The following is a 22,755-nucleotide window of genomic DNA, read 5'->3' on the forward strand; positions in this document are numbered from 1 at the left end:
ATGAACAAGAGGTCATGACGTTCAGGTTTGCATGTAGAAACAGAACGACTTGATAGAAAATAACATAAAATCATGAAAATAAAAGGAAAAGAGGAGAGTAGAGTAGTGTGTGCCTTTCACAAATGGCAAGCTAATCTTGGGATATGAGAAATGTCAGTTTCCACTGTTTACATGAAGCCTGAGCACAGATTTTAGGCCACAGATGTGTGCAGTCCACTGAAAAATTATGCTGATTACAAAACTATCAGAAAGAAGATAAAATAGGTCCCCTTCTACTCACCACTCTGAAACAGAAGGGAAATGGAAACAGCTGCTGCTGGGCCAGCCAGGCACAATTATTGCTGCTGGCACTAGTAACTAGCTACTATTCGTAATTTGCTCTCCTGATTTGGGCCATCCAGCCCACAAAACAAAAGGCATACAGCCGTATATTTCAGTGTAGACGGTGCAATAATTTGCACTTGAGTGCCGCACTAGAGTTCTGGTTACCGAGACATATTGTTTTATGATGAATTCATAGCTGTGCACACTCCGACGTGATGCTGTCAACCGCACACAACACACTAGCACAGCCTTGCCTGCGCAGGGTAAGCGCGGGCAGTGCTCTCTCTTCTCAACAGGTTCCCCCCACACACACACATTTTATTCTCTCTCTCGGCGCTTGCTCAAGCCAATGCGTCCCAAATACCAGATTAGGGAGATTTTTCACCATGCAATATTGTTACATTGGTACAACCCCCTAATGTAGACACACTGAACCTGCAAAAAATGGAGCTTGTGCATCAATGCAGTATTGCTGCACTAAAGGTGCGTTTCTGTGTAAACTACATTAACGTGCACCCGATGAAGCGAGCTGTCGCTCACGAAAGCTTAGGCTCAAATAAATTGGTTAGTCTCTAAGGTACCACAAGTCCTCCTGTTCTTTTTGCATTAACGTAGTTATACCAGTGCAAATCTCACTGGTCTAGACAAATCTCCGTAATGTATTTTAGCTACATTAGCCAGCCTTTTTACAGTGCTCTCAGCACACAAACTTCTACGTATCCCCAGACGTGCAAACGTCAAGCAATTAACACTCCTTACACCATCCAACCCATCTCTAAACTAACTGATCAATCCACATCAGCCTAGTCCTCTAAAGAAACAGACAGGGATGTTCTGCAGAGGTTGTACCTCCAATACAGTAACTTTAAAATATATATATTGCTATGCTCCATGGGTAACAAATGCTAAAATACACATTTCTGTGCTTCACGGGTAACAAATGCTAAAACACACCTCATTCCACTGCCAGAGGAAACTTTTACTGCAATAGAATGGGATGGGTTGGATTTGCCCCATCCCTAGACAGCAGACGTTTGCTGTAAACCTATATTATAGTTTGCCTACTGAAACGCATTGAGATAATTAGAGATGTTTATTCTACTTCACTAAGACAGGAATTTCACTAGATCAGAGCTCACTCTAAGCAGGTTCTGGTACACATCACTTGTGCAAGCACTAATTCACCAGTACTTCATCAATATGTTAGTGACCCTGCAGATAGGACACAAATCAATTCTTCCTTAGTGGCACTGACAGAACAAGCTCTTGCTACCTCCTGGCAGAGGGAGCTGAAAGTCTGACAGAATGGAGAGCAGCATCTTCAAAGGGCAGGCTGGTAGCGGTTGCCCAGACAGCCCCCTAGACTGGAAAGGAGCAGAAGCAGAAAGGACTATGACAACCAACCATGCTGTCAGACAGTGCCAGGACCTGAGCTGTCATGGGGACACCATTTCAGACCAAAGGACCATATCATAGTTATTATTTGTATTACAATATACCCATGGACCGAACTTGGGGTCCCACTGAAATAGGTGCTGTACAGACACATGATAAGAGACAAATCATGCCCTGAAGAGGCATTAGAGAAAGAAAGCACTATAATTCGCATTCTACAGAACAGGAACCAAGAAAGAGCTCAGCACATGACTTGCCTGTGATCACACAGGAAATCTGTAGCAAAGCTGGGGAAGTGAACCTGTATCTCCTGAGTACTAGGGCAGTGCCTGAATCACAAGACCATCCTTTCTCTCAGGATTTGTCCCACTAGAGAGTTTTCTTCAAACAGGAATTAATTGACTGGCAATTAACTCACATTAGCTAATGTGCTGTATGTAATAGTCTGAACACTACCCAGCTTCAGGACACCAATGTTCACGGTTTACCTTAACACTGGCTGAGCCCTGGCCAGACCAGCACAGACCAATGTGCTGGTAGCTAATTCAAATTAACTGGCAATCAATAACCTTGAGTTAAATGCTAGTATAGACTAGCCTAGTGGTTCTCAATCTGTTTACCATTGTGGGCCGCATATGTGTTACGTGGGCCGCACCCAGTACTACCTGTATGACCCTGAGGATGTCACCTAGCTGCATCTGGGTGCTGACTGGGCCGCAAGCAGCCCTTGGGCCGCAGGTTGAGAATCACAGTTAGCCCCTTAAAGACGCAGATGCCTCAACCACAATGGCTGTCTGAAACCTCACTCCACTTCGCTTTGATCAAAGCTGTGAAGGGTTCAGCTGGTGACCACCTCACTGAATTCAAATTAAGCAATCGTTAGATATGAACTGGTCCTATCTAAAAAAAACCACCAAAATGTGAATGCACTTAACATACCTTTAAGCTGAAATGAAAACACAGCACAAAATTCAATGTGTATTGCTTTCTGCATGAGAATCGTTAGTAATGCAATATGATGAAACCATTAACACAACTTTTTAGAAAGATGTTTGACAAGGTCAGCAGAATAATTAGCAACATGCTCATTCACCTAAGAAAAATCTTCTACATTATAAAATTATATTTTTCAAAATCATAAAAATGCAGTGTCATTGTTGGAGAATGACTGCAGCGTTCAACAAAAAAATGTAGCAATTCTCTGTGGTGATTAGAGTTAAACAGACACTATTTATTTGCCCATAAAAACAATCTCCATTTGAGAATGCAGAGCAAGTAAAAAACCAAAAACCAAGTTATGGGAATTTTATATAATTTTTACACTTTTATTTATAAAGGGAAACTATCATATGAGATTTACCCAAATTGTAGGTTTTGCACTGTATTTTCCTCTGCACTGTTTGTAAACAAAACATTCCTTCCTGGTGCTTTTTCAGGAGGACCTCAAACTGAAACTGACTAGAAATTCAAGATAAACAAACAAAGGAACAAACAATGGACACACTAAAATCAGTCAACTTTCATTGACTAAAGCAAAAATACAAACAGCAAAACCAATGCAAGTTAAATCAGTTTTTAAAAATCTTTTCAGTTTTAATTACTTAATGGGAATGAAATTGTGTTCTTAAATACATGATTTTTAACCTGGCAATATTTCTTTAAGCATATTTCTGCCTTGATTTGTACCTGATCTTGCCAGAGACCAACCACCCTCAACTCCAACAGCTTTACTGAGGATGGTCAGCATCTTTCAGGGACAGGCTCTTAACGCTCCTTACACCTCAGTCCTGCAATGAGCCCCATGTATGTACATCACAGTGCAGGGCCGAGGCCTTCATTTTGTATAAATGTCACTAAAGATAATATTTCATACTGACCCACAAACTGTGTTTATATAGATTATGATCAACATATGGATCAATATTAAATAGTGAAGCCAAGATTTTAGAAAGTGACTAGTTATTTTGCATGCTTCAGTTTAAAAGAGCATGATTTTCAGAAAGTGATGATCACACACTCTCCAAATTCAAGGCCCCTTTAAATTAGGTGTGATGCTGGTAGACAAGGTGCTAGCTCTTGCAAAGGTTTAGGGCTTTAGCCAAGCACGGAAAAATTCATTGCTGGAAACCAGTTTGTTTTATCTGTCTGTTAGTATGGTTAAGATGGGTATTGGACTTATCACAATGTGCTGAGTGTATAGACTTTATGAAAAGCTTTTAAGTTGCTGCATACATTAATCTCACTTCTATCTTTGTCACCTGCAATAAGGTACTATTTACGTTTTTGCTTTGTAACTGTAAAAAAATGTTTGCTCTGAAATTATGAATCCAGTCAGGAAGCCTATCAGGAAGGCCTATCAAAACTAAATGGGCCATTGTGGGACATCACAATACAGACTTTGCTAACTGCTCCCTTGCACCCATGAAGAGGCTACATGCAAAACAGCTCATGCCATCAGCTTGAATTCTGGAAGAAGGAAATAAAAATAGCTGACATGAAAATCTGTCCTTTCTTTTGCTGTTTGGACTCTCAGAGGGCCCGAGCTATGAAACAGAAGGAGAGATCCCCAGGATCAACTTGGTTTAGCCCTGAAAAAATTCAGGGCCGACAGCTCTTTCTGTCACCGACAGCTACTCTGTCACCTTTTGAAACCACAGAGTGTAACTCTTTTGTGTGTATATGTTTGCCTGCTTTAATAACTCTCTCTTTTCTTAGTTAATAAATCCTAAGAGACTTTACTATAGGATTGGCTACAAGCAGGTGTCTTTGGTACTAATCTAAGAAACAAACTGATCTGGGATAAGTGACTGGTCCTTGGGGACTGGGAGTAACCTGAATATTTTGTGATCTTTGGTCTATAGCAAGCATCTACCACTGAGTCGAGCTTACCTGGGGGGAAGATAGACTGGAATGCCCAAGGGGACTGTCTGCGACTCCATGGCAAGACTGCTATAGTGCATTAGGAGCCCACATTTGTTACTGAGTTGGTGAAATTTAAATATAGAACACACAAGCAATTTGTGGTCTCTGCCCAGCTTCTTGACAGTCTGCCCTGAGGTTGGTACTCATGGTTGTGAGCCAGTCCAGGCAGCGTGACATTAGGCCCCCAAAATCACTAAACACTCTTGAAAATCTTGGCCTAAGGCCCAACTGTATAACTCCTACTTACACAGGTGAATGCTTACTCCTGATAGTAGTTGACTTCATTGGGACTACTAGGGGAGTAAAGGCTCACCAATTTAAGGATTGCAAAACCATGCCCTGAACATGCGTCACCTTTGTAAAGACACCAAACATTCACCCATGATGCTTTACTCAAGAGGAACTAAAAACCCCACGGTACCCGCACACAACAGGGAAGTTGCAACATAAATGGTGGCAGTGGACTTTAAATACATAAATTCTGCTGTAACTCAGATCCCATGCATCCCAAGATTGCAGACGCATAAAGCACAACAGCTGTAGAAAAAAAAATTTTTTTTTCACAAAACAGGAAATACACTTGCAAGCCATGCAACTGCGAGACAATAACAAAGCACCCTACAAATGACAGCAAAGTCAAATCCTTTGTGCCTCATTATTTATTGAGGCAAGTTCATAATCAATAATGAAAGGAAAGAAAATAAAACTGCACAAGTTCATTTAACAATCATTCATCCAACAAAAGAGAAACACTGATTCATAAAGGATCATTAATATTTACTATCTGACAGAGAATCAAAACAGAGTTAGCTTTTCAATTATACACCTCTACCCCGATATAACACAACCCGACAGAACATTAATTTGGATATAACACGGTAAAGCAGCGCTCTTGGGGGCGTGGCTGTGCGCTCCAGTGGATCAGCGCATCAGCATGTCTGGCTCCGACACGCTGCTCTGAGCAGCATGTTAAGGGTGCCAGGCCGGGGCTTAGGGGTTGGATAAGGGGCAGAGGGTCTCGGGGGGCGGTCAGGGGACAGGGAGTGGGGGTGAGGGGTTGGATGGTCTGGAGGTTCTGGGGGCGGGGCAGTCAGCGGACAGGATGGTGGATAGGGTGTGGGAGTCCAGGGGAGCCTGTCAGGGGGCAGGGGTGTGGATGGGGTCGGGGCAGTCAGGGGACAGGGAGCAGGATGGGTTGGATGGGTCGGGGGTTCTGAAGGGTCAGTCAGGGGGCGGGAAGTGACTATTATTAACGGAAATGCTCGAGGCCAAAGCAAGTTCGATATAACGCAGTTTCACCTATAAAGCGATAAGGTTTTTTGGCTCCCGAGGACTGCGTTATATCGGGGTAGAGGTGTATTAATCCACCTTCCATCTAACTTGCTGGGCAATTGTGTTACCAATATATTGGCCCAATCCTTCCCTAAGAGTCAATGTCACAACTCTGGTTGACTTCAACCAGAGTAGTTTTGGGTTCTATGACTAGCCAGCAAAACTAACACCAGCAAACAAAAAGAAATCATTCAACAGTAAGGAGGAAAATAAACACAGTTAGGACTTGTCTACACTGGCAATTAACATCGCTGCAATTTTCTCACTCAGGGGTGTGAAAAAATACCCCCTGAGCACAGCAAGTTGCAGCACTGTGAAGCACCAGTATAAACAGCGCCCCAGTGCTGGGAGCTGTGCTCCCAGTTCTGGCCGCTACGCCCCTCATTGAGGTGGGTTTTTTAGAGCACTTGCCACAACCACACAAGGCATGTTAAAGCAGCGCTTTAGTGTTGCCAGTGTAGACTCGCCCTTAGATTAAATAAACCCAAACACTTGAAAACAAACACTTGTTAATAAGCTCAATAGACAATACCTTGTCTTGATCCAAAGCCAACTGAAGCCAATGGGATTGTGGGTCAGGTTCTTGATGAGAGTGGAGTTTAGCTTAAAGCCTGATTGAAATTAACCTATCTGGAAAAGGAAGATATCCACATCCTTTAGGCTAAACTGGACATGGAATATAGCGATTCAGATAATTCCAGGCCCCACGAAATTCCAAAAACCCTTTATTTTATTTTTTTCTGCACACTCCAGAAATAGACCAACCAGAAAATCTCTATAGGATGTTATCGGACTGATTATGACTCATTATGAAATTGTAGTGATAGTTCAAAAAGCACCCAAATGCTCTATCACTGGTGCATATCTTATCTCCGCACTATTTCACTACACAGTCTTTTCAAGGACCACTTTAACTTTAAGACCAAAATTCTCCTCTTGGTTAGGCTGGTACAAAATAACTATGGATGAGTTGAAGACACTGATGTCATAGAATTACCCCAGATTTACACGAGTATAACTGAGGGAAAATTGCCCTAAAGGTCTTTTTAAAAAACCACAAAATGAAATATCCTAATGATGGCACTTTTGCAGCATGGGTTTTTCTGTCTGACAGTAATCGCACCAAAAAGGGCAAATAAAATAATCCAATATTATTGATTAAGATTTTCAATGTTAAAAAAAAAAAAAAAATCTAACTACTACTGGGTTGATGGGTCATTTTAGCCTGAAGAGCCCAATCCGGCTCTCAGATATAAGCCATGTGAATAACCTGTACACAGCTGTAGTATTGTGTTTCTAAATCACTATCCCAAAGGTGCTTAGAGCCTGGGATAGCTGCTTTTTATCATCTGTTCTTAAAGATCCAAAGATATAAAAAAAAAATGCTCAAACCATTTGGACATGAAAACTATCTTTCAGTCAAATTCTGCAATGGGGAATGTGCATAAACACAGTTCCACAAGGGCTCTGCAACAGAGGTGCCACTTGCTCAAAAGGATTATATCGTAAGTCTGCACAACAAGCAAATGAAATCTTACCCCATCTCTCTGCCAATTACCCCTCAAAAATGGTGATCACATTTAATGATATATAATGAGATGTGTATCTGGAGACCTGCTCAGGTAAGAATGGAATAAAAGTCAAACATCACAAGGGTCAGATTTATTCAAGTTTTACATTGGTTGTACAATCACAGAGCTCATACAATTGTATTGCTGCCCTGGAATTACTACTCTTCCCAGGCAAGAAAACCTTGCTCTGCAACTCAGGGCCCTAGCTCTCCCCTTGCTCAGTTTCTTGGCTGGTCAGCTGGTGAGATGAACAGTTAGGGGAGGGAAGCAACTTCAGACTCCAATTCCCCTCACCCCATCCTGGAGTTACTGTGACAACCCTATGTCTTGCTACCCTAAAGTAAGGAGCAGTGCCTTCTGCTTTGCCTCTGCTAAGCTAAACTGCTGAAGGTCTAGGTCAGAAAAATTAATCTGAAAAGAAATGAAGTATAGTATCACCATTCCTATTAGTAGGGGAGGGAAGAGGTGGTATAACCACAAAACTAGTTTTTTATAGGATGATCATATTTGAAATCCTATTTAATGAATGCATAGGTCTTTAATCAAGTTCATTCATTTATTAAATGGAGCCCAACAGAACATTGTAACAAGCTGGCTAGTGTGCATACCTCGTATTTTTCTCTACTAAGTAGGATCATAACTGCTCAGCTGGTGCCATGGAACCTATACTGCTACCTTGCCAGAAGCTGGGAACGGGAGACAGGGAAAGGATCACTTGGTGATTACCTATTCTGTTCATTCTCTCTGGGGCACTTGGCATTGGCCACTGTCAGAAGACAGGATACTGGGCTAGATGGACCTTTGGTCTGACCCAGTATGGCCATTCTTATGCACTGATGGAGAGTTTCCTTTAATTCAAATATTATAGGAGCCTGGGCCTTGGAGGAGGAGCACTGAGTTCTACTGTCACTGCTTGCACTGTGCAGCATGGCAACAACCACGAGGAACCAAGGGACTGTGGGTTTGTCACAGTATTTTACCACTGCAGCACCACTGATTTTGATCACATTGCGGTCAACAAAAAAAACTCCAATTTGGAGCAGGAGCAGGTCCTTTGGTATGCGCAGGAATTTAAAGCTTCCTCCTATGGGGGAGTTATGCAGCCTTTTATTCTACAAACTGAAGCAGCAGCACACTGGCAAAATATGTGGGGGACAAACAAGTGAGACTCCCAAGATACGCACATGTGAAATGAAAAGGGCAGAGCTAGGGCTCTAACTATTTTAACAGAATATACAGTAGGGTTTTTTCCCCAGTACAGTTAGCAGCTCAGTCTGAGAGCAAACTACAGTTATAATTATCACCCTAATTATTATTTTAATAAGAACGAGTGACTTATCAAAATATTACAGTCAAGATTTGTACTTCTCTCCTGTAAGACTGCCAAAAAGGTAACGGATTCTTCACTGCAGATGTACTATTGCTCTTACAGTATGTGCTGATAGCATCTCAAAGATTCTATTTATGCAACCACACTACTAAACTCAATTAAGCAAATGCCTAACTTGAGATATCACAGCAGTGTAAAATATTATTATTCTCCTGGTGTCCACACTAACAGCTTTGTTCACTCCATTTACATTTCTTCTGCTTGTTTGTGCTTGCTTTATACTTTAGGCCACATTTTCAAACTTGGATGCCTAAAGTCTCACACCTGGAGCCACATTTACGTATTTAAATGTCCGTTTCAGGCATCTAAACAGAGATCTAAGGGTGAAATCAGCATTCAGGCATCTAAATCAATGTAATTAGAGGCCTAAATATGGATGTAAGTCCACACCTATAACTACCAACATTTGAAAATTTTAACTTTTGTGTGTAAAAATTATTTGCTATTTTTAATCTAACACTGAGTATTTTTGCCATTGGATATATATTACTTTGATAACAGGGTATTTTTGCACACAAATTTCCAACATTAAGATGTCCCCAGTGGCAAGCAGTTCTTGCAGGGAGGCTCAATTTAAGGGCCTACAGCGGAGTGGATTGTTATTTAGCTAGTTTCTGATCCAGGTATAGGAGAAACATTAAACACCAAGGGGGACTACAAGAAGACTAGAGACCCTGGAAATATCTTAGGGTTTCTTCCAAGCACAAAACAACAAGAACCTCAGAGAAATTCAGAAAGCACAAAATTCAAGATACAACATTAGGAAAAGTAAAACCAAAAAGTCAGAAGTATGCAAAAAAAATTCTCCAACTGCAACCACACAAACCAAAAAAAGTTCATCTGAAGGATCAACCAATCGAAGGCTGCAGTTTGAAGTCTGATTGTCCATGACCCACAGAAACAAATCTTGGTTAAACTAAAACTGGATAGTGTCATCCTTCTACTTAGAAATTACTTTTACAAAATAAAGGCTCCCTTCACTAATTCTCTCCACTAATATAACAGAATACAGAAACAGCAGGAATGTGAAAATAGAACACACTGAGGGAAGCATTCAAGATTTGACCTCAGTGACAACCAGAAAAATAGAACATGGTTATCTACTTTATAGAAACAACACTTATTTACTCTAATTCCACTACCAAAAAAGCCAATTTACACATGCTATAAATAGGGCCATAAATAGTTTGTCCCTCAGAGGAATCCACTAATCTGCTCTAGAAATAAAGAGTCACATGATAAGCGTCCTGTAGTGACCCTTTCAGTACTTGACACAAAAGGATGAATCGAACAGTTACACAATGTGCAAATCATAGCAGCATTATATGGCTCTCAGTTTTTATGGCTGCTGAGTGGGAAGGGCTACTCCCTTCACTAACAAATTAAGGCCCCAGTTCAGCAGGGAGTAAAGTTCTGGAACAGCCTTCCAAGTGGAGTAGTGGAGGCAAAAAATGGAACTTCTTTCAAGACTGTGCTTCCTAAGTTTATAGTGGGAATGGTAGGATGAGGTTGCCTACAATGCTCTGTGGCCCTTCCGCAATGGCTATTAGCAAATATTTCCAACAGCCAGAGATGGGGCACTAGATGGAGAGGGCTCTACGTTGCTACAGAGACTTCTTTCTCACATGTCTGGCTGGTGGGTCTTGCCCCCATGCTCAGGGTCTAACTGATGGCCATATCTGGGGTCAGGAAGGCATTCCCCCAGGTCAGACTAGCAGACATTCTGGGAGTTTTTTGCCTTCCTGTACAGTATGGGGCACAGGTCACTTGGTTTGATCTAAAGTAAATGGTGGATTCTCTGTAACTTGAAGTCTTTAAACCAAGATTTGAGAACTTCAGTGACTCAGCCAGAGGTTACCGATCTATTACAGGATGGGTGAGGTTCTTTGGCCTGCAATGTGCAGAAGATCAGACTAGATGATCATGATCATGGTAGCCTTCAAGTCTATGAGCAGGGCACCTAAGCACCTGCCTAACAAAACACAAGAATAGTTCCAGAGAGGTGTGTTAGTCCCATGGAGATCAGTGAAACTACCCTTGTGCTTAAAGTTAGTCATGTGCTTAAATCCCTTGTTGAATCAATGTGTAAGTGTAATATTTCAAAGCAGTTTGGGGAGTAGATTTTATTTCATGTATACTTGCTACATTTTCTATTCAGACTGTAAGCTCTTCAAGGCAGGGACTTGTCTTTCTACACAACTGTAAAGTTTCTAGCAACCAGATGGCACTGAACAAATGAATATTTCTTCCATGTGGGCCATTAATGTGAATTACTTGCACTGATCCAAGAGAAAATCGTGTTCTCATTTTTCAATGAAAAGAAAGAGAAAAATAATAATTACTTGTTTGATACTATTATTATAACAATCATTACATTTGCAAGGCCAAAATCCTCAGCTGCTATGAATTAGCATAGCTCTGTTGACTTCAATGGAGCTATGCCGATGCACACCAGCTAAGAAGCTGGCTCAGACTTATCTGAAGATTTCTAAGCATTTTACAAGTAGTAATTAGTTGAGATCCACAACGCTTCTGTGAGGTCAGTAAGCTTGAGTCTACTCGTTTTACAGATGGGGAAACTGATGCACAGAAAGTTAAAGCTAAAATTTCCAAGTGTGACCATTGTTTTTGGGTGGCCCACCTGAGACACTTTGAGCCTGAGCACTCAGAACTCCAACAACTAAACCACGGGAATCGCAAGTACTCAGCTCTTTTGAAAAATCAGACACAAAGTGTCTAAAGCTGAGCACTCAAAAATTGAAATATCCAAAATTAGGGTCCTCTTTTGAAAATGAGGCTGTAAATGCCTTGCTGAAGATGAGACAAAAATGTACTGGTAGACATGAGAACAGAATCCAGGGCTCTGACTCCTCGTCCCATGCTCTAACACTCTTCTTTTCACTACAGCATTCTGTGGTGCAGTGTCAAAGCCTAAAAGGGACTTAGGAGTCTAAGTGCCTGTGAATGAGATGCAGGCACTTTTGAAAATTTTACCCATTGTAAGTATTCTCTGTTTTGGCAAAAATTAGGTTGCTTGTTATTTGGCGTTAGCAGTATTTTAACATTTTAAGTAATGCGGTTTAGATCTGAAGGATTTCCATTACAGATTATTTTCAAGCAGGAAAAGAAACAGGGACACAAAGCAGGGCTCTCTCAGAACCAGTGAGTTCATCTACATTGGTTAAGTGTAGAACTACTAACTAATGTATCTTGTAAATAACTTTTCATGAGTGTCACGTTTACATCTCATACCACCAATCTCCAGTGAGCTATGACTAAGCAAGTTAGACAAACAGTAAGAAAAACTGGGGGGAAAAATACACAAGTAAAGACTTGATCCTCCTGCCAAGACTAAAATTAAGACAAAATTCCCCTGGACTCTGATGTCTGCAGGATCGAACTCTAACTACAGAAAGAAAATCAGAAGCAATTCTGATTCAAATTCATCCTCAAAATCAGTGTGTGACTATACCTGCAAATTATGCTTAGTTCTTGCTTTTATCTAATCTTATCTAACAGCTCAATAACTACCACTATTAAGATGGATCTGAAATCTGCACTTTCAAAACAGAAAGGGAAAAACATTTTGAAAAATATTTCTCGATATAGCCCCCAAAAATGACAGGTAATGAGGGTATTTTATACTGTACTGTAAAGTAGCCATTGCAATACCTGATGACAAGTAAATGGGATTTGTATATGTCTCCTTTACAACAACTGGTTCTCCCTGGTAAAACAAGAACACAAAGAGGCTTTTATTTCAAAGGGAACATCTGCAAAGACCTATCACATAATAAAAAATAATCAATGGCCTGAAAAAGAATTCCCTTGACAACCCCAATTAATAAAAATCCATTTCGCAGATCCCTACAGAAAAGATGCTTAATGAGATCACTACTACAAGAGTCCATCAATTTAATCTGGCTCTACTACTGTTCTTAAATAATGCATACATTAGTTCCCTGTTACTGAAAAGATGTGTTTGTTTTATTAACATGTGCCTTGTTAAGTGCTAAAGCTTTGTAAAATGATTATGCAGTTCTCTGCCTCTAAATGTATTGTTTTCCTCCTTTCTCATTATAAAATGATTAGTTGTCTCCACTGCCCTTTTGAATTGTTATTAAAGTTGTACTTTGGTGCTATTATCCTTGTGATAACTAGTGAAGCTGTAGTTAATGGCCAAGTCAGTATTTTCATTATGGACCCATTCTTTAGGAAATTTATAATTCTGCCATGTCGGGGCAATAGGGGAGCAGGCCCACTAAAAGAAACAGGGCTGAGTGCTCCTGTTCCAGGCCAGGTGGCCAATTGAGAGGGCAGGGAGGCATCTGGGAAGGTATCAGAAGCCTGCGACTGAGTTAAGAGCGGCAGGAGCAGACTGCTTCAGTCAGAAAGAATGATTGATGTCCTCCAGCCAGACAGCCAGGACTGACTGAAGGCAGGAAATAGCAACAGAGGGAAATGTCTGCTGGCTTTGAGCCAGAATCAAGAGCCAGAGACCTGAAAGGAGGGAGCAGCTGAGAGGCTTACCTGCTAGTGTCCTCTTGCTGGGGATCTAGGCCTGGAAGAACCAGGAGAGGCTCCCAGCAGAGAAGCTGTGAGAATGCTCTCTAGGAAGAGCAGGTTTGTGCCTAAGAAGGAAGGGCTGGGTTGGCTGTCAGGATGGTAAGACTTGAGGACATGCCATGAATGCAGGGGACTGGACTATAGGACCTCTTGAGATCCCTTCCAATCCTATGGTTCTATAATTCTATGCTTGTATTAGACTTAATGTGTGAACTGAAGAGGGAAACTGAGGCAAGAGGCCATTTGCAGGGCTGCCCCGAGGAGGTGCCTGTGGGGAGGCCCCCTTGTTTACACAGGGCTGATCCTACTAACCCCTATTCAGGTGAGCTGTCCCACTGGAATCAACAGGTGTGCTCACATGGGTGAGGGGTCACAGGATCTGGTGCTTAATTTACATCAGGCTGAAATTTAGCAGAAAAATGTGCAGGTCACATTCAAGCTCATTCAAGCTTTTTAGACCTAAAGTAGTCAGGAAAACCATTGCTTTGGTAGTTTTTGCTTTTCTCCCCCAGCTGTATCGAAAGGCACATTTCAGAACTGGAATTCACAGGGCTGTATTATCCCTAAGTAGGCAAAGCACACAGAGGATATCTCTATGTTGTATCTGGGATAGCGCCTCCCAGCCCAGGTCCACACACTTGTGCTAGTGCGCAAAAATAGCTGTGTAAACATTGCTTTGATGTTCTGGGTCAGGCCTTCAAGCCCACTCATCCCAGAGGCATGAGTTCCAAGTTCTAGTTCAAGTCACTACAGCAAAGCAATGTCTACATGACTATTTTACTGCATTAGCATCCGGGACGAAAGGGAGAAGGGAACATTCGAGCTCCCTACATTGCAACATATATTATACGTAAATTCACTCTGTTTTAACACCCTTGGCACAAAGGGATGAATAAGAGTGGTTTAGCTGTCATTACTGGAAATCTTGTTTTTTGTTCATTTAAATAAATTGTATTTTAATTCTAGCTTCATTATTGTTATATGTCAAAGTTTTAGTCTAACTCTATAGCATACATTACAATTGTGCGCTAGTTCCATTGGCTGACTGTCTCCTCCTAGTGACAGATTAAGATCAAGAATCTGCAGCAATATTATTACACCTATTAACTACCTGTGGAACCACTGTTGTGGACATGCCTGTAGACTTTAGGGGAAGTAAAATGGGCTGAAATCCCAAAGTGTAGTGTTGGCTGATTGTTCCTCTACTGCGATCTCTCATGTCGAGTTGAGTGGGGTTCCGACTTCTCCTCCATCTAGTTCAACGTGTACATGAGGTCACTAGAAGGGCTACTGAACAGAGATGGGTAGCACCGTCCTCACCAGCTTTGTCTCGCTCTCTCTTAAGACACAGATGATACAGTGAAGCAGTTTCCCCAGTACCTGACTAAGCTTGGGGCATGCATGATACTGAGCTGCCTGAGGCTCAATTCTGATTAAAGAAACGCAAAGAGCAGCTGAGGTTTGGGGAAAAATCCAGAAGATATGGTGCAAATAAACATCTCTATCTTTCTTTTTTAACTCATGTTTGCAACTTGGCCCTGTGGTAAATTTCCAGTTATTGTTGTCTGATCATCTTTCAGCAGCATCTTGATACCCATCTCCTGCCCAGATAAAAATGGGGTGGGGGGGTCTTTTCTCTCAAATAAGGACCTTGCTACCATTGCACCCTACTTGGGGGGACACTTTAAACCCATTTAGAAACTACAGTTGGTGCAGAATGCAGCAACTCACTTGTTAAGCAAGGTATCTCACCATAATTATATTGCACCCAGTGCTCTATAGTAATCTGTACCAGCTGCCTGTTGGTTTCTGTGTGGCATTTAAGGAGTTAGTATTAACTTATATAGGCCTAAATGTCTTGGAAACGACCTACCTAAGAAATGCCCTCTCATCTCACATGCTACTATAGAGGTGATCAGCAAAGGTGCTCAAAACAAAATCCCACACCATCCCCCCCCAGTATATAAGGGAGAAGGCTGCTGCCAGCAGGGTGTTCTTATACAATTTCTTAAATATGGATATTCAGCATTTCAGACTAATGGTTCAAGAAATGCTTTGATCCTACAGTATAACACACCGCCAGGCAACAGTTATATTTCACCGCACTGACATATTAACAAAGTGCTGGCATTTTTACTTTACTATTTTATACACAAGAATGAAAACCCAATGGGGCTGTATGACACATGACATTAAAGACAGTCATGCAGCCCACATCAGTTGCTTTCAATAACTGGTTCCGGGGAAGAGGCCACAGCTGGGTAATGCGAGTGCATCCACTGCAATGCATAACTGCACGTCACTGCAACACTGAGTGGGAGCTAAAATTATAGCAGAAGTTCCCCTGTCATATTCATCTCATCAGCACCAGCCCCAAGGCTGAGATTTGCACTCCTTTCCTTCCTTAAGGCTCATAACACAGAATACCCATCAACAAGACATTGCCACCACCAGTACCAAGCTGAATGTAAAAATTCTGAATAAAACATTACACTTACTCCGTTCCTGCAAAAGCTTTTGCGGTGCCTTTCAAAGATAATACCTTTAAATAAAATCAACACTTTCTCAGACAGTAGCATAATTATTGTTTGGTATCAATTACTATACTTTTTTTTTTTTTTTTTTTTTTGCTGAGTGCATATAGCTTCTGTAAATAGCCCTGAATGAATGTTAAAAAAAAAAAAAAAAAAAAAAAGAGAGATATTGTTACAAGTACCCACTTAAGTCAATGTTACTGATATTCATACTTCTTTAAAGACATCCATAATACAGTTTAATTAAACGTGAACAACAGCAGGAAACTGGCTTATGAGTAATGAAAACTGCAGCTGTAGCTGGCCAGGGGATCCAGCACAGTAAATTTTTTCACTTTCAGAATAGCTCGATTCAAAATTATTTCTTTATGCCAAGTTGGAAGCTTGCATTTAATTATACCAGGTACAATGGTAACATTTTTACTATAATGCAGGTTTTTTTTTCATTTTGCAAGTGAAATTGCTTATTATATGTATCTGATGGCATTTAGAATAAATCTAAATACCCCTTAAACACTTGGTTCAAAAATTGTTTCTTTTCCTACAGAAGTAGATTACCAAAACCCCACACTATTTACTTCTTAGTGTTTGAATCAATACAATAAAAGAAATGCCATTCTTTAATACTTGTATATATTTCTGCACACTGATCAGGAGCAAAAACAGGAGGGAAAATTAAAAATAAGGATTTTAGCCATATGTGGCAATATTTGGACAGAGCTTTTGGAAGTTCCACCCTCAGCCAATGTCCAAAATATTTTCTATGCAAACATTAGAAAATAAGTTGGTTGTAGACCACATGATCAAATATTCGTTAAAATAAATGGATCTAAAGTACAAGCGGCCCTTGCTAAAAAAAAGTCTAGAGATATTTTTAATATGATTATGGACTCTCCTGGAGGAAGGAAAAAGTGATCAACATATCCACTATTTCACACAGATGGAGACATTCAGTTCTTCCCTTTGGGCAGACCAATGAGTATTTTAACACTAGCGCCCAGTTAACAGACTGAATGAATACTAAAAATACTCTAGAACAAACTGCATTATGTGCTCTTATGACTAAACTGAAAAAAAAAATAAACAGAGAGGATATATAGTACTTTGAATAAAGTACTTTGTGTGAAAATCTTCTTGAAATGGTTAAGCCCTAGAGTTGGGGTTTGGATATAATGGAGCTACTGTACTCAGGCCAGCCAACTTTTGAAAATATCCTATAACAAATTTGATAAATGCACACTATGGGAAATTTAGGCTGAAAAGGAAAACCTAAACCAGCTCAGGCAGTATATAAATTGTGTTTTAACATAGAAACTGAGCACCAGAAATTATGGGCTGGAGTTTTCTCCCACACAGATTTTATACTGGTATAACTCCATTGATCTTCACCTTTGTCCCCCTTGTCTGGCTTGTCCTCGTCTGTCCCTCCACAAACGCAAGTTGACACCACACCATTCTATTTTGTTACAAACACGTTCTTTCCATTACTGGCCAAAGAGTTTTGTCATGCAATCGGCCCAGCGCATTTTCACTCTGCCCAGCAGTCTCTTGTGGTCTCTGGGGATCCAGAGAGCTTAATAGGGTTAAGATACCGTGTGGATCAGAATCAGGCCCTATGTTGCTTAAAACTTTCTTGCTAACATTTCGTATCTGACATAAGCAAATGTAGAGCCCCCTAAATATAAAGACAGTCATGCGCCTGTCACTGAGATGCAAAATGTATCTGTGGAAAAGACAGTTGTAGGTCAGTATTTTGCGAATTTAGCCTACGAACTTCAAAGGGGTTGACAGAATATTAAGCAGAGCTCTTTAGCTTTCATACTTAGTTTGATTTCTACCAGAAATTTGCAAAAAATCCAATTTGTGCTCCATCAAATGGGTGCTTAGTGGGTGTGTGTACTCCGATGAAGTAAGTGTAAAGATGGTCACCACTCTGAGGGGTGCAGTTTAAGCAAAGCCACAAGTGTTGTGAAATCATCCTTAAGAAGTGTTGCCAAATCATCTATCCACACACAGCATCTGTAAATTGTTTATATACAGCAACATTATTGTTTGGTTCAGAACACATTTAAGATACTGTGGCATAGCTTAGTGTGACACCCACTGGTTACTTAGGGTTTGTCTATGCTACACCAGCACAGCAGCATCTGTGTCACTGTAATGTGGACAGCTCCTACATCAACAGAAGGGGTTTTTCCATTGATGTAGTTAATCCACCTCTCCAAGAGGTGGTAAGTAGGTCGACAGAAGAATTTTTCTATCAACCTAGCTGCATCTACACTCGGGGTTAAATTGACCTAACTACGGTGCTCAAGATGCAAAATTTTTCACAGCCCTGCAATGTACTTAGATCGATCTAATTTTTAAGAGTAGACCAGGCTGTAGCAAGTGTAAGGACAATAAGTTCATAAAACGTGTTTACGCAGCATGTTATCTAAAACAGATTCAAAAGGAGCCAGATCACCTAGTATTTACATCCTTAGTGAAAGCAAACGTATAAAGGAATGACTGCTAATCACCAGCATAAAAATATTATTCTAAATACGCATATCCACAAATGATGTAAGAAGCACTGAAATATCTGTTTTAATACTGTGAGCATCACACAGCCAATATTTCAGGACTTCAGCATTTTGAGTGACAGCACATTATCTTCTTCAATTTTAGTAGAAAAAAGCTGTAGGGCAGCTCATAATGCTGTATTTTCAAGAAAACCTTGTGAGCTTTTCCATAGGCTTCACAGCCTTATTCTTTCATGTTCCAATACATGATGGTCTTAGGGCCCCTTGCAGTTCAGAGCTCATAACAGACATTTTCTCCACAGGACCTCAGGAAGAGCCTGCCCCATTCCTTTGGTTATACCAGGGGCAGATGGATGCAAACTTGTTTCAGGTTGATTCCTGGGCCTGAAAGAAGTCAGAGCTGTGACTTTGCTTTAATAAATAAATCCCTATGTGACAACAACTAAATATAAGACTGGGGGGGATGGGAGAAACAGCTTGAGAAAAAATGAGGTCTGAAAAGAGTGACATCAATGGAAAAAGAGAGCAGAGGGCAGAATACTAGGAGAAAGATGGCAAAGTTTGATATGTAAAATTTCAGAACACAAGTCATTAAGTGAGAAGTCTGTAAAAATAAAGCAAGAGAAAAGCTAATTTTAGTAAGCAGGAATTTTAGATTATTTTATTTGGAAGCTGAAAAAGCTCCACACACACACACACACACACACACACTGGTACAGTGTATGCAATCTTCCAGAAGACCGTCCCTGAATTTAGCAACAGAACATTAATCTATTCTTATTACAGGAGATGATTTCATAAAACAGACTTGTGGTTGGGACAACCACAGTCATCTATGAAGACAAGGCATATCTAAGCCTAGACTCTTGCTTTCTCTCTTAGGATGTATAGAGATAGAAATAAATATAGAGTGAATTGCATATCTGAAAAGGGACAACGCAAAATTTCCCTAAATCAGATTTACATAGACATCTATTAAAGCAAAGCTCATAAACAAAGAAAGATTGTCTTGAACTACAGAACGCTAAATACCATTTATACATAGTGAAATACATTTTGGGCTTCATATTAATTTCTTTGGAAATTAATACCATACCATTATAGCATATACCATACTATACCATTACTTGCCTGCTTGCAATCCAGAAATATAGGTTTTTTAATTTCTAATTACTTTTGTGAAAATACAATGGTTCAGACTCAAGCAATTTAAATAAACATTTGAGAGTATGCAAAAAAGAAATAATTGACTTCTTAGTGGGCTAATAAATTATTGCATTAAATTTCACCACTGGTTGCCTGCTGTACCTGATACAGTTGTGCAATCAAGAATAGTGTCTGTGTGTTTTTCAGATGCAAAAAAGCAGCATAATAAAGGCCATAAGAATGTATCAGTGAGATAACTACACCAGACTGAAGTTTGGAAGATTCAGAAAATGATACATTTCAAAATATAATTAAGTCTCAGAGGAGGACTTCTAATAATAGAAGATCCCATTAAAGCATTTTCCTTTGTTGCTGTTTTATAACTAGGTCCCCTGCTGTTTGTTCACTTTCTTTTGGGAGAATTCTTGTGAGCCTGGTTCAGTCCCTAAGAGGAGAGAGACACTCAACAGCTATATCACTTTCTTCCATAGGATAGGAAAGCTGCACTCCAAGGTGAAGGGCTCTAGAGTGAAGAGCAAGAGCAGAGTCAAGATATGAGGTGGAGAGAACCAAGCTGTGGGGAGAAGGGGTAGGGGTTAACAATGTTACAGTCTCCATTCCTAGAAAGGAGTGACATGATGGGAAAGTGGAGTCTAGTAGGTCTGTGTCTGCTGCTGCCAGCAGCCAAGGGAGTAGAAAACGCCACTGCAGCGCTGTCTGCTCCTTTGTCACTTTCACACCACAGGAAACGTGAGTGACAAGTCTATGAATACAACAAGCCATTCCCACAGCAGCGCCCAGCCGGCGCGCAAGAACCCTCATGAACATGAAACGATGCGCAATCAACAAGCACAGTCCCATTCCCACGACTGAAATCCTTCGAAAGCAGATTTGCAGGCATGCAGGGTGTAGATGGGGGGAGGGAAAGAATGATTAAAACAAATACGTCACTGTAATGATGTATAAATAATATGCACCTCCACGGACTGTTCTGAACAACCCCAGCACTGTCTAGCGCCAAGGAGGTTTTCTGTGCCTAGATCGTGCCATCTGAAGCAGGGCTACTTCCAAAGGTTGGGGGTGGGAGCCTTACTGGTCAGCGGAGAAATTACAACAAAATCGGTCCCATCCCGTTCTAACTTTGCAGGACTCCCCCTCCCCACCTCCCACCCCAATTGCCGAGGTTTAAGCGACGACTGCGGCAGAGGAGCATCCTCTTTCAAAGTTTTCAGAGCGGCTCCAGGCTGGATCTTCTCAGTCAGTTACCTGCCCGTGCCTCCTAACTGCACTTACAGCGCATGCACGGATCACGAAAACCACCCTGCGCCCATCCGCAGAACTTCTTGCCTTTCTCTCCCGACTGCACTTTAAAAGCCTCCAGCAGATTTTCTCTCTCACACTCCCGCCTCTACTACCCCCGGTCCAAGGAGCCCTGGTGTTCTGGAAATTCATATCGCCCCCCATCCCCCTCTCCCCCAGCCCCCCCGATAAGGCAGCTGGCCGCAGAGGCAAGAAGCTGCCCGAATGCCTCTTGCAGACTTGCAAGGGGCCAACCCGACCCTGCTCAGAAGAGTCGATTAATTACACCGCCGCCGAGCGGGCCAAGTGCAAAGGGGAGACCGGGGAGCGCTGCAGCCTTCGGGTCCCCCCCGTGCCAGGGCTGGCTGCGAACGGAGGGGCCGGCAGCACCTACCAGCGCCTTGCTGTGGAATGCAGCAGGTCCTCTGCGGTGCTGATGCGCCCGGTGGTCGCTGCTCTCGCCGCCGCCGCCGCCGCCCCGGTCCCGCTTCTCCCGGCCGCCGCCGGCCCGCTGCCCCTCGCCGGAGTCCAGGCTGCTGAAATTCCACACCACCAGGGTCTGCAGGAGCAGCACGGTGAGCGCCGCGATGAGCGCCGAGTGCGAGCGCCGGGCCAGCCTGCGAGCGCAGGGCGCCGCCACCATCTTCGCCGCGGCTGCCGAGCCCCTGAAAGCCGCCGCATCCGCCGCGGCGCGGAGTTTTCAGACGGGCAGACCCAGACGTCAGCAGCGAGGGTGGCGGGGGGAGGGAGAAGGCGGACCGGGGGGGGGCGGTGGGCTGGGGCGGGCGAGGGAAGTGGGGAGGCCGGGCGATGTGGCAGCCCCTGGCCCGCAGCAGCCGAGGGGTCTGGGGCGGGGAGGGGGGCGGGGGCGGGGGAGCCGGAGGAGGAGCAGCCGGGGCTGTCTGCGGCCAAGCGCGGCTGGCACCGGGCAGCTCCATCCCGGGGGAATGCTCCGCGCCCCCCTCCGCCCCACCCTGCCGCGGCTCCGCCGGCAGCCGCAGAGCACCAGCCCCTCCGCCAGTAGGCAGCGCCGAGCCCGGCGGGGCGCGGAGCCGGGCAGCCCGCGCAGCGAGCCGTGACTGCCATCTGCCGAGGGAAGGCGGCTGCGGCTTCCCCGCCGGGGGGCTGCCGCGGGGCCGCGCGGGCAGGGCAGGGCGGGGACGGGCCCTCAGGAGCCCGGCTGGGCGGGAGGCGGCGGGCAGCGGAGGCGGGCCCCGGTGTGGGGGGGCGAGTGGGGCAGGTGCCTGATTGTGCAGGGCGGGCGCTGCGGGGGGCAGCTGAAGAGCAGAGCCCGGGTCAGGGCCAGGGCCAGGGTCAGGGCCAGCAGGGAGGGGGAAGGAGAAGGCAGCAGGGTTGAAGACTGCTACAGTGTTTGCAGCGCAGTCCCCACCCCTCCTTCGTGCAGGGTCTGAGGAACTACCCCCCGCTCCTACACATCAAGTCATGGGCAGGATTGGAGACCTTCCGGCCCCCGCCCTGCTGCTCTCTCTGGATTCTTAACCCGTGGGGCAGGTTTAGTCTGGCGCGGGGCCCCAAACGTCTTGCTAGAGGCCCTGCCAGTGGCAGGTTGGATATGGCTCAGGGCTAGTGCTGCTGGAGTCAGGTATGTTAAAAATGCACCTCCTCATCCCCCCGTGTCAGTGCTTCAGGGATTATTTTAACCCTTGGCTAAGGTGCAGCATGGCCCATGGACACTGAATTAGCATGGCGTTAGGGCATGGCTGGATGCTTTTCTTTGCAATGCCTCTGCACTT

The 22,755-nt window shown here is 43.1% G+C and overlaps 1 protein-coding gene across 2 annotated transcripts in view; it reads right to left on the reverse strand.

The window, feature by feature from the left end:
* XYLT1 (xylosyltransferase 1) overlaps nucleotides 1–21,644 on the reverse strand; it is a 311,032-nt gene extending 289,388 nt beyond the window's left edge. The window contains exon 1 of one of the 2 annotated variants that reach the window (XM_077828347.1): nucleotides 21,407–21,644. In XM_077828347.1, coding sequence (XP_077684473.1) covers nucleotides 21,407–21,644 — 238 coding nt within the window. Of the gene's footprint in view, nucleotides 1–21,395 lie in introns of both variants that reach the window. The other variant, XM_077828348.1, reaches the window with a different exon arrangement.
* Nucleotides 21,645–22,755: the final 1,111 nt, after the last annotated feature.

Source organism: Eretmochelys imbricata, chromosome 10 (genome assembly GCF_965152235.1).
Source record: "Eretmochelys imbricata isolate rEreImb1 chromosome 10, rEreImb1.hap1, whole genome shotgun sequence".
NCBI lineage: Eukaryota > Metazoa > Chordata > Testudines > Cheloniidae > Eretmochelys > Eretmochelys imbricata.